Below are 14,261 nucleotides of genomic sequence, written 5' to 3' on the forward strand. Positions count from 1 at the left end.
AATAGCGATGCTTGCCTTAGTAAACACTAAAAACTGCTTGGGAAAATAAAGTTGTAATGCCATTTGTGGCCACAGAGGAACTACATCTCTGTCATGCATTAGGAATGCATCTCTCCTGGGAATTGTGCTGTTTCTGGATTACAAAAAGATTTCCTCCATTTCCTAATTCCTTCTGCAGGCCTGAGGGTATTCCACGTCAATAGCTGCTGCTTTGTGTCCTATTTGTCTTTTAACACTGCTCAATTGTCAGGTGTTTTCCCCACAGGGTAGTTTAATGCAGTTGGTGTGACGCTGTTCAAAATTGAAGTTTTGTGGCTTTTAGTCCGTGTGTGTTAGCATGGAGGTCATCTATATCCTTGTGCATTCTTTAAGTGTACAAAACAAACTTTTAGCAGATATACTGTACACTTTTAAAATTTACAATCGTTATTTTCTGCAAAAATGGAACAAAAATATGCCTTTGATAATTTCTCATCAAATTCTTCCAAGACCAATTTTCTTTTTAGGTATTCTATCCAAATTAAATGTATTTCTCTATATTCTTACTGCATTATCAATTGACTCATTAGTGTCAAAAGTTGATTCTTCAAAGAAACAAACACAGTATGACCTCCATTAGGTCTCATGAGCTTTAAAAGCCTCCTTGGATGGATTTGACAGCTGTCCGTCACATAATTTTAATGATGTGAATTTGATGCCACAATGGAAATTAACACGGAAAATCAGCAAACTCTTACTGTAAAGCCGACAGTCTGAGTCTACCGTAAACACTTTGCATCTTACTGCAAATTTGCAACCAATGTATTCGCTTGTTAGTCCATGAGCTTCAAGCTTTGTTCTGCAGACAGGGAATCAAAGACTTTTGAAATGTCAGCAGAATGTGCCCAGATCTCCCTTTGAAATCAGCCTGCTAATGTATTTACAGAGTTTAACTGTCTAGAGAAACAGGTAAAGAATGACTGTGACATTGAGGAGATGAGAACATGCAGCCGGAAGATGAGACAGACTCATCTGTTGCTCTCTGAAAGCTCCTTTCAGTCATTTCAAGTGTCAACAGATAAGAAAAAAGATCAAACGGAAGAAAAACAGACAGTGACTGAAAGATTGTCCATAGAGGACTTGAAGAAATACAGTCCTACACAGAGAAGGAGAAAACGTGAGGTAGAGAGAGATTCAAAGGGTACTGAGAGAGATAAGGAGAGAGAGTGTGTTGAATCTCATAAAAAGAGATCACATCAGGTCACATTTCACCCCAAAACCAAAAGAATAAAATGAGAAATCATTGTTTCCATTAAGACAATAAAGTCTATTTTAGGACTGTTAAGATTTTTTATTTTTGTTTTGCATTTCAGCAATATTTTCATCACAATTAGACACCCCCACCCCCTATTATCATTAGCCTACAATAAAAATAATGATGTAAGACCATATGTGAATTAATACGATTGTGCATTATATTAGAAAGGATTTTTTTGTGTGTTACAGTAATAAGAATCGATTTTTTCAAAAGAGACTGATGTTTTGTGTTACACTAATTAAAAGGCATTGTTTTCAAGTGAGTGATGAGAATTATTATTATTATTATTTTTTGGTGTGTTACGGTAATGACAGTTAAATTTATTTGTGTTAAAGTAATTATAATGCATTTTTTAAGTTACAGTAATAAAAATGACTTTTTTGTGCTACAATAATTAGAATGCACTTTTTCATTATACAATAATGAAAATTATTGTTTTGTGTTACAGTAGTGACAGTGAAATTTCTCATATATTTCTATTGGTTTTGGAGTGAAATCTGACTCTTTGCACATGTTCTTTGTGAGATTCACCCACAGAGAGATAATGAAAGGAGAAAGAGAGAGGACAGGGAAGAGATGAAGGCAGACAGCTGTGTTTTTGTGTTGCTATTTTGAGCGCCTGGCCGCTGCTCTACTCCCCGGGTCTGGCCCAGCCTATTTCTGTCCTGGGCTGGTCCTGCTGCTATTCTTGGCACCTAAGAGAGAGAGAGAAAGAGAGAGAGAGAGAGAGAGCGGTTAGGAAGAGTAACAGTGAGAACATGAGACAGAGCCAGAGAGCATCGTTTGTACAGAGAGGCAGTAAAAGAGTTGACATTTTCACGCGTTTATCTACCTGATGAAACTCCGTGCGGACAGCTAAAATAAGCCAGAGGAGACGAAAGAGTCCCAGGAGTCCAGAACAGTTTTACTGAAGAGAGACAGTTCAGAAGAGAGGAAGTTTTGACATTGAGAGGGAGGTGTTGTGGCGTGGAGACAGAGCTCTGTTGTGAGGCAAAGCCAGAGTTATGCTGCAAACCATTTATGAGGCTGACTCCAGCATCACTGCAGAGTGGAGGAGGAGAATTCTGGACACACACGGCACTGCAGTCGGATCAGGTACCAGATGTGAGGAGAAGTCCCAGAGGTTGCTCTTTCATAGCTCAGGAGACTTAATTGAGTTTTTGTTTCAGGTTTTGTTTCATTGAAATATTAAGTTTGTCTATGATGTTTCTTGGTAGAAATACAAATATTAATGTGGAGCGCATAGCTCAGAACATTTACCCGTGGAAGAATATGATACTGAGCACAGTTTGAGACATTGTTGAGATCTCTTCTGACACTCTAGAGGAAAAACCAGAGATGGGGTCTTTTTCTCAGGAGAAACACCTGAGAAGTACAGTAAGAGACTCAAGTAAAAGTCTGCTTTTGATCTCTATTACATCTCATTGCTGTCCAGAAAACATAATTCAGGTTTTAGTGAGATCTCATTTAATCTCTCCAGACACAATTGAAATAGGTGGCAAGATAATATACTTTTTACAGTGGTTTTTCGAAGTGTGCATATATTGTACATATATTTTGGTCTAATATTACACACAGTTCCCACTAAAATAAATAAATAAATAAATACATTTTTTATTTTTAATATTTATGCATTTTAATTGTAAGACAAATCTCCATAAAACCAAATAAACTGAGTAAACTGAATTAACTGGGCAATATAAAAAAATACATATTATGAATGAAGCATGATGTGAAGTATTTAATTAAATGTTAATACTTCACAATTCAATGCTTGATTTATACTATGTAGGTTATTTAAAGATGCAGTTTGATGGCAATTTGTCTTACAACTGAAATGTGTAAATCTTAAAATTAGGCTGATTTATTAAAGTGCATTACAGAAGACAATTTTGCGCTTGCACTGCTGCCTACTATTTTGTAAAATTAGTGTGTAAAACAGAATGCATTGCCATTTTGAGAAGTAGTATGCTACATTGTTATCATTTGACTTCATCACAGTGCATGTTTAAATGAGTGAGTGGCATCCTAAGTTTGTGTTAAAATGTCTTTTTCTTTTAGCAGTCTGATCAAATAATGATTCAGGACAAATAAAGAGTCAGTTCTTTGCTCTGTGGTATACTGCACATTTTTGGAAATTTTAGTACATCATCCGTGTGTTCTAGCATACTGTGCACAGCATACTTACGACAGAACATAGTATAGAAATAGTAAGAGTATTATGGTAGTAGGCTATGCTACACCAAACATAGAATAGCCATTGTTTTTTTGTTTTTTTAAGTATCAACTTATTACTGACGAATTTCACTCACTGAGCAAACAGCATTAAAACAGAGTGATTTATGAGTTCGGCAGTCCAGAGTTGTGACTATGGTTCCTGCTTTTAGCTTATCTCTCTTCTGTGAGGCGTATTGGCCTTCTCTATTTCTCTATAATCCCCCATGATTTCCTGATAGGTCTTCAGGAGATACATGGAGTCATGCTGTATTGAATGAAAGTTTGGTTGTGTCCCATTTAGCATATTTCGGCTACGCACTGCAAGTATGTACTTTGCTTGTGATGGGAGAGTACATACTACACGACAGAGTGTGTAATAAGACAGCGTGCCAGTATTGGGACATACTATCATATTATAAAGTTGTGAATTGAACAAACCCCTTTGATGTACACTGTTTGCATTAGCATGCTAGCATTAGCATGTAGCTAAATTCATTACCTTAACATTCATTATTACATCACTTTAAGGTTCATGCTTGGCGTTTAACACCTGGCCACTTTTGTACAATTAAAAAAACATAACAAACTCATCCTCTTCCGTAATGCAAAGAATTCTGAGTAAAATCAGCTCTAAAAGCATGTAGCCAACAGATGCACACTTCGAAAGTCCACTAGAAAAAGTAGGCCTATACAAAGATAGCACACGTACATCTCTGTGATCATCACATTCGTACATCTTATGAACATTTTAAAGAGAGCAGATTTACATACATTCTAAATCATAAACGTCTCAAAGGCATCTGCTGAAAGTCTTTTTCTAGAGTTTTTCTAGATGAAAACACACAACTGGGGGATGTTCGTGTGCTATCAGGGTAGAATCTAGGCATCTGTAAAATACTATTTTCAAAAGAAATTTGTTTGATTTTTTTCCTTAAGAGATTCGCATTTTATGAATGTTTACCGATTTTGCACATTTTGGAATTTACGCAATAATGCAGAGGTTTTTGCAAAACCTTTCTCTTTCTTAACAGTTATTTAAAGGAGATCTCTCAAGGAATTCAAACAAATGTCTGTGCAAATCGTTCATACTGTATGTTGTAAAATAAAGCCATTTGAATATAGTTCTCTTTAGGAACTTCATATTTTGCAGATGTTTTAGGATGCAAATAATTATAATTTGCAAACTTTTGCACATTTTGACAATAGGCGTCCTGGCTAATACAGAACAGTCGGAAACCCTAACTGTCACAAAATGCGGAGCAGGTTGATGCATGTTGCAGGTGTCTGTATGTTCACTTCATGCTTGGTTTGACATATCTTAGAAAAAGCTACAAAAACACATTGAGTCGTTCTCAAGTGTAAGAGGGCAGTTATTTACCCCTCAGTGCCTCTGCACCCCGTTACTGCCCGTGGCTGCATGTTGAACGTTCTGGCCTCTTGACTTCAAGCTCGACTATTCTTAGCCACTGTATTTTGGGCTTAAGGCATTATGAGGCTAAGATTAGCACCAGTTATCATTCCATCTGAGTTAACTCCTCACATAACTACATACCGGAAGGCTTTATTTATAATGCACACTCATTTCGCCGTTTTTTTCTCGAATAACAGCGGCTAATCTCAGTAGACAGAAACATCGAGAAGTTTTCGAACAAAAAATTTAGCCAAGATGGCATGTTTTAAAAGTCACAAAGTTGTGTCTTATGACCATCTTGCCTTCTTTACTGCAATCAGAACACATGCGACACTATTTTTGGTGTTGATTGACACCTCTGGCCTGTATTGTGGTTCTGTTTTGGTGGTCTGTACTTTTTGTGGCCGGTGTATTCTGGGCAAGGGGCCCAATGGAGTCTCTGTGGCGAGAGATGGTTTCACAACACAACGGTTTTTATTTCTGTGCTTATGGGCGATGTGATGCTGATTTTCAGAGTCAAATGCATCTGTTGACTGTTACATACGTTAGTTACCCCAGAAGTGGCATCAAAGAATAACTGTGTATGCATTTGCCTAGAGGAAGGTTTTATTGCTCTGAGGTTGCTTTTGAGTTGGAATTCTCAGTTATGTTGCATTTTAGCATCAACTTTATTCCATTAAGTCAAAGGTGGCATCTTTTTAATAACTGTATTTGCTCTCTTTCTCTCGGGTTCAGTGGCATTATCCGCGGTGGGCAGGTCTGAGGTCAGTATGTTGGATTGGGATCGTGACTCTGAAGAATGGGAGAAGCAGTTACAGCATGAGCTTCTTCTGATCCAGAGACAGCAGCAGATCCAGAAACATCTACTCATCTCGGAGTTCCAGAAACAGCACCAGAACCTCCTGAGACAGCACCAGGCCCAGCTCGAGGAACACATCAAGGTCTGCACCACTAATATACATGTGAAATAACCATTAGGCTTTATTACACGGCTATAAGGAAGGCTTGATTCACATTTCTGCTTTTAAACCCTCCAGAAAGCCTTGCCCCATAGACTTCCATTGTAATATTACTTTAAAAACATGACTGCTGCTGACCGATTCATTCGTTAAACTAAGTCTTACGTCACTCTGTGTTGTTGTAAATGTTGTTGATGGCTTTGATTGCGTAAGATATTTGTGGTTGAAGTGGACCTTTAAAGCAGTTCAATGTGATATAAGTTCACTTGGCTGACCTGGAGGAAACATTGACCAAAGACTATCAATTTAGCCAGACCTGCTTAGTCAGTGATTATTGTTGAAGTGCTTAATCTCATTACCTCACTGTGTGTTTGTGTTATGCTTTTTAGCTGTGAAGTTGTGCCTTGTACAATAATGTGGCAATACCATTGTATTTTTTAATATAATACCATGATATTTACATGGTTCTCACAGGTATTTAAAAAATACAACAGTTTCCCAATGGTAAATATCCAAAATATGGTAATACTATGGTACTTTGTGGTACTAAATGACTACTACAGGGTGGCCCCAAAACAACGGGCCATTATGTTTGATTGCTCATATCTTAAAAATGCATAAAGGCGTTTGCACGATTATTGGCATACTTCAGCGACTTTTTGTAAACAACTAAATTACATCACTGTGATGTCATTGCGAGCAACAACTTGTTACAAATAAATAAATAAATAAATCGTTTAGCTAAGTTTTCAATGGAAGCAAACTTTGGTGCTTCTCTTTCGCCATGTGGCCCCATTTTTTGGGGGGTCGAACGATTTACGTATTTATTTGTAGCAAGTTCTTCCTCACGATGACGTCTTTTTATTGTTTAAAAAAAGTCATAGAAGTACACCAAAAATCGTGCAACTGCCTTTATGCATTTTTAATATATGAGCAAAAAGCAGAAATAGTGGCCCCATTTTTTTTACTATTATATTTTCATGGTTCTCTTACTCATTTTCTGTTCTTAAAACGTTTTACAAATGTTACATTGTGGTTGTGGGGATGCAACAATGTCCAGTTTTCTTAATGTGAGAAGAACATGATTTAAAGGTTAGCATGGCATTGTTCCTAACCTTAACATAATGTTAGCCAAAGCTGTTGTAATGTTCCCATGGTGATTTTTTAAAGAATATAATGGCATTACCATGGTACTGTACATGTCTAAAAACATGGTAATACCATGGAACTTTAATGTATACCACCGTTCTGAATTACCATATTCAAGTACTATTACATTTTCGTGGTTCTCCCAACCTGCTAACACATTTATGTTCTTAAAACGTTTTCCAAATATTACATTGTGGCTGTAGGGACTCGAAAATGTCCAGTTGTCTTCCAGATGAGTAGAACATAGTGAAACATTCCTAAGAAATGTGAAAAATTCCTGAACACCTAATTCGCCAGCTACTTTTCACTCTCTGAAAAAAAAGAGCATTTTTTGAAGTATGTCGAAGTGACTTACATTGGCTTACATTGACACCTAGTGGCCTGGATGCTGTCTCATTCAAACACAGAAGTTTTTAGTTACCAGTGCCATTGTAGAAATTCACTATGCACAGTTAACCAGGATTCATTTAATCCATGAATGAAACTGTCCAATAACAGGGCAGTTACTCAGATTAAGCGAGTAGTATTCAGATGGTCATATGACAAACATGGCTGCCCCCATAAAGGCGCCCCCACCCCATGTAGGTTAAAAGAGCTTTTATAAGGTTATTAATTTCTTTACAAGTAAAACATTTTATATGAGGAAAAAAAATTACTGAGTGCACCTTTAAGCACAATAGAACATGTTTTGTGAGGTAACCTAAAAATGTGCAATATGTGTTATCATCTAAATTAACTGGTTTTCCCTCAATGCAAAACTGTTATTAATCTGGATAAACTGTTCTGACAAATTAGGTTACACAAATGAAAGTAATTTTTACACATTAAATCAAGTATAAATAAATCCCCAAGGTAATAATGGCATATTACCACTTTTTTTAGTGCATGTCTGAACAAGGTTGCACTAACAATATTCTGCTAACATTGTGAGAACTTTTATCGAATATGAATGCAATCATAAGGATGTTCCATTAATGTTATTTTAACATTGTTTGTTCCTAACTTTTACACTGTGTTAGCCAAAGTTGTTGGAACGTTACTTATTAGGTGAAAGTACTTTATAATATTGCCATGGTACATGTAAAAAAAACAACAATGTAATATCAATGGTACTTTGACATACAATGGTAGCCCTACTGAATGATTGCCATATTCAGCAACCTTTTTTTTCCACATGGTTTACCCAGGTATTTTAAAGAATACAATTAAATGACTATGGTATATGTCCAGAAAACATGGTAATACCATAGTATTTCATGTCAGAGTGAATAAACTCTTTATGTCTCTTAGCTCCAACAGGCTTTGTTGACTCTCCGCCAGCAGCAGGAGGTGTTCACTGAGGAGCGTCGGCCGGTGGAGGAGGAGAAAGAGGAGGTGCACGAGGAGGAGAAGGAGGTCCACAGGAGGGAGACACAGAAACAGCAGCACCACAGGAGGAAGGAGCGATCAAAAGAGAGTGAGCAAATACTGTAGCGAAACAACCAATCCCTGCGTGAGGCCACAGTGATGTCACTGTGTGGAGGTTTAAGAAATGTAACTTGAAATGACACAAAGATTTCATGCAAAATGTGACACTGTTTGGAATGTTCAGAATAGAGTACTAGCGTACTGCGTACTGCAGAGTATCTACTGTAATGCATACTGCATACTAGCTGTGTCCCAAATGACCCATTATACACTATGGACTTACAATATACACAATGCACTCAGCTATGTAGTACATTAATTTTTAAAGTGTAGGATTGTCCCAAATGGAACACTTAACGTTTTTTAACAGCTGACGGAAGTGACATTTCAAATGTGTTGCTGCCAACATTAGCGCATTAGCCAACCTCAGTTCAACACTTGTATCTCAAACAACGTACATATTTACACAGCGTGGGTTGATGGTAAAGCATTCAGCTCACATTTTCCAGGTGCTGTCTTCACTGAAGTTTAGCCAGTTGCCACATTCTCCATAATTTACAAATGTTTTGTCAGACCAGCAGCGCAGCCAGGCAACTCCGCCCGTTCCACTACAAACGGCAAACCGCGAGCGCTAAGTGCATGAAGTGTCCAACATTTCACTCTCTGTTTTGATGGTTGAAGAAGTGCACCATCCTGGTACTTGCAGTACACTTCTTGTTGTATTTTCATTGTTAAAGGGATAGTTCACCCAAAAATGAAAATTCTCCCATCATTTACTCACCCTCATACCATCCCAGATGTGTATGACTTTCTTTCTTCTGCAGAACACAATTGAAGATTTTTAGAGGAATGTTTCAGCTCTGTTGGTCCATACAATGCTAGTGAATGGTGATCAGACCTTTGTAGCTCCAAAAATCACATAAAAGAAACATAAAAGTAATCCATACTGCTCCAGTGGTTAAATCCATATCTTAGGTGTGGGTGAGAAACAGGACAATATTTAAGTCATTTTTTCTCTAAATCTCCACTTGAACTTTCACTTTCAGATGTGAAAGTGAAACTAAACAGACACCACATGTGATTTTCAGATGTAAAAGTGAAAGTGGAGATTTAGAGTAAAAAAAAACGTAATTTTGATCTGTTTCTCAACCACATTTATCATATTGCTTCTGAATATATAGATTCAAAACTTGAGTCATACTGATTACTTCCATGTTTCCTTTATGTGATTTTTGGAGCTACAAAGGTCTGATCGCCGTTCACTTGCATTGTATGGACCTACACAGCTGAAATATTCTTTTAAAAATCTTCATTTGTGTTCAGCAGAAGAAAGAAAGTCCTACACATCTGTAATGGTATGAGGGTGAATAAATGATGAAAGAATTTTCATTTTTGGGTGAACTATCCTTTTAATATACTACTCGCACTACTTAAACTACAAAATGACATAGAATAGTGCAGACGTGTGCGGTTTGGGACGCACATCCTTTTTTAAAACAAAATAAAAAAAAGTATGCAACATTTCAACAGTAGTATGCCACTGAACATTGTTGTCACATGACCTCATTAATTTGCATACTGAATTCAGAATTCAGTGGCGTTTAGTTATCATCTCTGATAAATACGGTTGTTTTGTACTTTGAATAGAATTTTTAGTTTGATCTTTTAGCAGTCTGATCTAATGACAAACATTGAAATACACTGAAAAATCACAGTTGATATCACTTCTCGTTCATTTGTCACGGTGTTTTTTTAAGTCTAGAGCATTGTGGAATACATTATTCCAAACAGTGTGGTCAATTGTATGCCAGACATCTGGGTTATTCAACTCAATTCAACTTTTATTATCCCTCTAGGTGAGACTTGTTTTGCAGCAACACCACAAGGCAACACTAACAACAACTGATGCAATAAACTAATAGCACAAGTAGAGACACATCTGTGCACTGCAAATCAATTTTCAGTCCAAGTTAATTTTATTTTTCAGTCCAAATGAATTTTCAGTATTGTATGAATACAGAAAATTAGATCTGTATTCATCGTTCAATTCAAAATTGTTTGCTGATGACACGACGGTGGTAGGTCTGATCACTGACAATGATGAAACAGCCTACAGAGAGGAGGTACACACTCTGACACACTGGTGTCAGGAGCACAACCTCTCCCTCAACGTCAGTAAGACAAAGGAGCTTGTGGTGGACTTCAGGAGAAAAGACAGAGAACACAGTCCCATCACCATCAATGGAGCACCAGTGGAGAGAGTCAGCAGCTTCAAGTTCCTGGGTGTCCACATCACTGAGGAACTCACATGGTCCGTCCACACTGAAGTCGTTGTGAAGAAGGCTCATCAGCACCTTTTCTTCCTGAGATGGCTGAGGAAGTTTGGAATGAACCGCCACATCCTCACACGGTTCTACACCTGCACTGTGGAGAGCATCCTGACTGGCTGTATCTCCGCCTGGTACGGCAATAGCACTGCCCACAACCGCAAAGCACTGCAAAGGGTGGTGCGAACTGCCAAACACATCATCGGAGGTGAGCTTCCCTCCCTCCAGGAAATATATACAAGGCGATGTGTGAAAAAAGCTCGCAGGATCAGAGACTCCAGCCACCCGAGCCATGGGCTGTTCTCACTGCTACCATCAGGTAGGCGGTATCGCAGCATCAGGACCCGCACCAGCCGACTCCATGATAGCTTCTTCCCCCAAGCAATCAGACTTCTGAACTCTTGATCTCCCACGATCAAAATACATCAGCCCTGCACTTTATTACTCTTTTATCTCACACCGGACTGTCATAAATTATATTACTGTCATTATATTATGTCTCTCTTAACAACTGACTATCAACCGACAGCCTGAATGTCAATACAGTACAATACTGTACATTCTATATATATACTTTTTTCATATATATTTAAATTTTTATTGAATAATGTGTATCTATATAGTATCTATATAGTAAAAAACAAAAAAAAAACAAAAAAAAAAACAAAAACAGCATATTGTATACTGTACAGTGTATGTTATTATTTGTATATTGTTGAGTGTAATTGTGTATAACAGATGTTTAAATTGTGTTGTGTTAATTTGATGTTTTAAGTTGTGTAATTATGTATAACAGATGTTTAAATTGTGTTGTGTTAATTTGATGTTTTAAGTTGAGTGTAATTATGTATAACAGATGTTTAAATTGTGTTGTGTTAATTTGATGTTTTAAGTCGAGTTTAATTATGTATAACAGATGTTTAAACTGCGTTGTGTTAATTTGATGTTATTGTAAATTGGTATATGTCTCATCACTGTCACGACTGCTATGTTGATCGGAACTGCACCCAAGAATTTCACACACCATTGCACTTGTGTATATGGCTGTGTGACAATAAAGTGATTTGATTTGATTTGATTTGATATATACCAAGGTGCTCCATCCTGCAATATGCTGACTTAACCACAAGATGGCACTGTTTAGGCACTTATCAGTCCAATATGAATTTCACAGCAGCATTTGAGTGAGAATGTGCAAACACATCATGATTCAGTTATGAAATACAATTTTAGGTGACACCTTTGATATGGATCAAATAACAGACTCTTTAATCCGTCATAAACTCAGCTGGACTAAATGATGCGTTTATGTCATTTTCCTGCAGGTGCGATGGCGAGCACTGAAGTTCGACAGAAACTGCACGACTTCTTGATGAGTAAATCAGCTAAAGATCTATCTACATCTTGTGCTGGTTACCCTCTCAGCCAGCGCACAAAACTGTGGTACAGGTGCGTCCCATCAGATATTTTTAAAAAGAGTAAATATTCAATAGAATAAGAGATTACCAATGTGTGCCATTGTATTGTGATGTCATAATCTGTGTTATCACTCCTTCTAGCTCTGCCCACCCAGGTCCCGTAGAGCAGAGCTCCCCACTGTTAGGAGAGACCCCTCCCACCTTCAAATACCCCCTGACCTCTGGCCTGGACTACAGAGAGGACTTCCCTCTCAGGAAGACTGGTAGGTCAGAGTTCAGAGGTCACGCTGAAGAATTCTGTTCTATGATCGTTACAAAATCAGTATAATCTGAGACATGTTTGGATGGCAAACTCTGAAGTATTTGGGTTTGAGTCTTTGAAAAGGGCTGCTGGGATGTGTATTTGGTTACGTCTAAAGAATGAATTATAATCAGAAGTTTTATACTAGTACGTGGGTTTTGGATTAGATGGATGCCCCTTGTATTTTGCAGAATATAACAGCATTATACAAGTGTCACAGGGGCTCAGCGGAGGTGACACTGCCTAAATGTTTGCAGATGAATCTTGCCGATATTTAATCACTGAGGTCAAGAATCAACTGTGCATGTCACCGAGCCTGTTGGCCTGTGGGCAGAGCTAAATGGGGCCGGTGAGTGACCCTGTTTAGCTTTAGGGTCAGCCTGGTGAGAATGCCCACGCTTATGCCCGTTCTGTGCCCTGAGGCGGCCGGTGCAGAGGTTTGCAAACAATTAAACAGTGAAGGGGTTATCGAGACTGGACCCAGGCCCAGGCAGAGGGGTCTGGCTCTCTGCCCCCTAATCAGAGCGGAGAGGAAAGGGGGAGAGGTTAACTCCTCCTGGGCGTGAGCAGGAAGTAGGTTGCTTTGGGTCGTATGTTTACCGAATCACCCTGGAGGAAATGCAGCATCTGTGCATTACTTGTGCTCAGGGTGGTCAGTGTGGGCATTTGATCTTTCACCCCATGCTTGATGTTTTCTGAGCAGCTCAAGAGATCCTTTACATTTACATATTTTCGATTTTTATATTTTCTGAAAATGTGAGCGGTAATTGCCCACGCAAAACTCAATGCCAAGATGCAAGGGTGTTGTGGGTGGTTGCCAGTGTGTTGATATACGGTTGCTAAGGTGTTTTGAGCGCTCTTTAGCATGTTGTGATGTGGTTGCCAGGGTGTTTTGCTAGAGTGTTGTGGGTGGTTGCCATTTTGCTGCGATGTGGTTGCTAGGATGTTCTGAGTGCTTTTTAGCATGTTGCTATGCAGTTGTCAGGGTGTTTTGCTAGGGTGTTGTGAGTGGTTGCCAGTGTGTTGCTATGTGGTTGCTAGGGAGTTCTGAGTGCTTTTTAGCATGTTGCTATGCAGTTGCTAGGTGTTGTGGGTGGTTGCCAGGGTGTTGCTATGTGGCTGCTAGGGTGTTCTGAGTGCTTTTTAGCATGCTGCTGTGCGGTTGCTAGGGTGTTGTAGCTTGTTTCCAGTGGGTTGATATATGGTTGCTAGTTTTTTCTGAGTGCTTTTAAGCATGTTGCAATGCAGTTGCTAGGTGTTGTGGGTGGTTGCCAGGGTGTTGCTATGTGGCTGCTAGGGTGTTCTGAGTGCTTTTTAGCATGCTGCTGTGCGGGTGCTAGGGTGTTGTAGCTTGTTTCCAGTGGGTTGATATGTGGTTGCTAGTTTTTTCTGAGTGCTTTTTAGCATGTTGCTCATGAGTGCAGTGTGCTAGGTGTTGTGGTGTAGGTTGCCAGGGTGTTGCTATGTGGCTGCTAGGGTGTTCTGAGTGCTTTTTAGCATGCTGCTGTGCGGTTGCTAGGGTGTTGTAGCTTGTTTCCAGTGGGTTGATATATGGTTGCTAGTTTTTTCTGAGTGCTTTTAAGCATGTTGCAATGCAGTTGCAAGGTGTTCTGGGTAGTTGCCAGTGTGTTATTATGTGGCTGCTAGGGTGTTCTGAGTGCTTTTTAGCATGTTGCTGTGTGGTTGCTAGGGTGTTGTAGCTTAATTCCAGTGGGTTTCCATACGGTTGCTAGTGTGTTGAGTGTTTTTAAGCATGTTGCAATGTGGTTGCCTGG

General features: G+C 38.8%; 1 protein-coding gene across 1 annotated transcript in view; it reads left to right on the forward strand.

The window, feature by feature from the left end:
* Nucleotides 1-2,070: 2,070 nt before the first annotated feature.
* The window catches only part of LOC127420871 (histone deacetylase 9-B-like), a 34,104-nt gene continuing 21,913 nt past the window's right edge, over nucleotides 2,071-14,261 (forward strand). The window contains exons 1-5 of the mRNA XM_051663457.1: nucleotides 2,071-2,392; nucleotides 5,661-5,866; nucleotides 8,324-8,489; nucleotides 12,093-12,216; nucleotides 12,327-12,448. Coding sequence (XP_051519417.1) covers nucleotides 2,302-2,392; nucleotides 5,661-5,866; nucleotides 8,324-8,489; nucleotides 12,093-12,216; nucleotides 12,327-12,448 — 709 coding nt within the window. The 5' untranslated portion in view covers nucleotides 2,071-2,301. The remainder of the gene's footprint in view (nucleotides 2,393-5,660; nucleotides 5,867-8,323; nucleotides 8,490-12,092; nucleotides 12,217-12,326; nucleotides 12,449-14,261) is intronic.

This window comes from Myxocyprinus asiaticus, chromosome 30, assembly GCF_019703515.2.
Source record: "Myxocyprinus asiaticus isolate MX2 ecotype Aquarium Trade chromosome 30, UBuf_Myxa_2, whole genome shotgun sequence".
Classification (NCBI taxonomy): Eukaryota; Metazoa; Chordata; class Actinopteri; order Cypriniformes; family Catostomidae; genus Myxocyprinus; species Myxocyprinus asiaticus.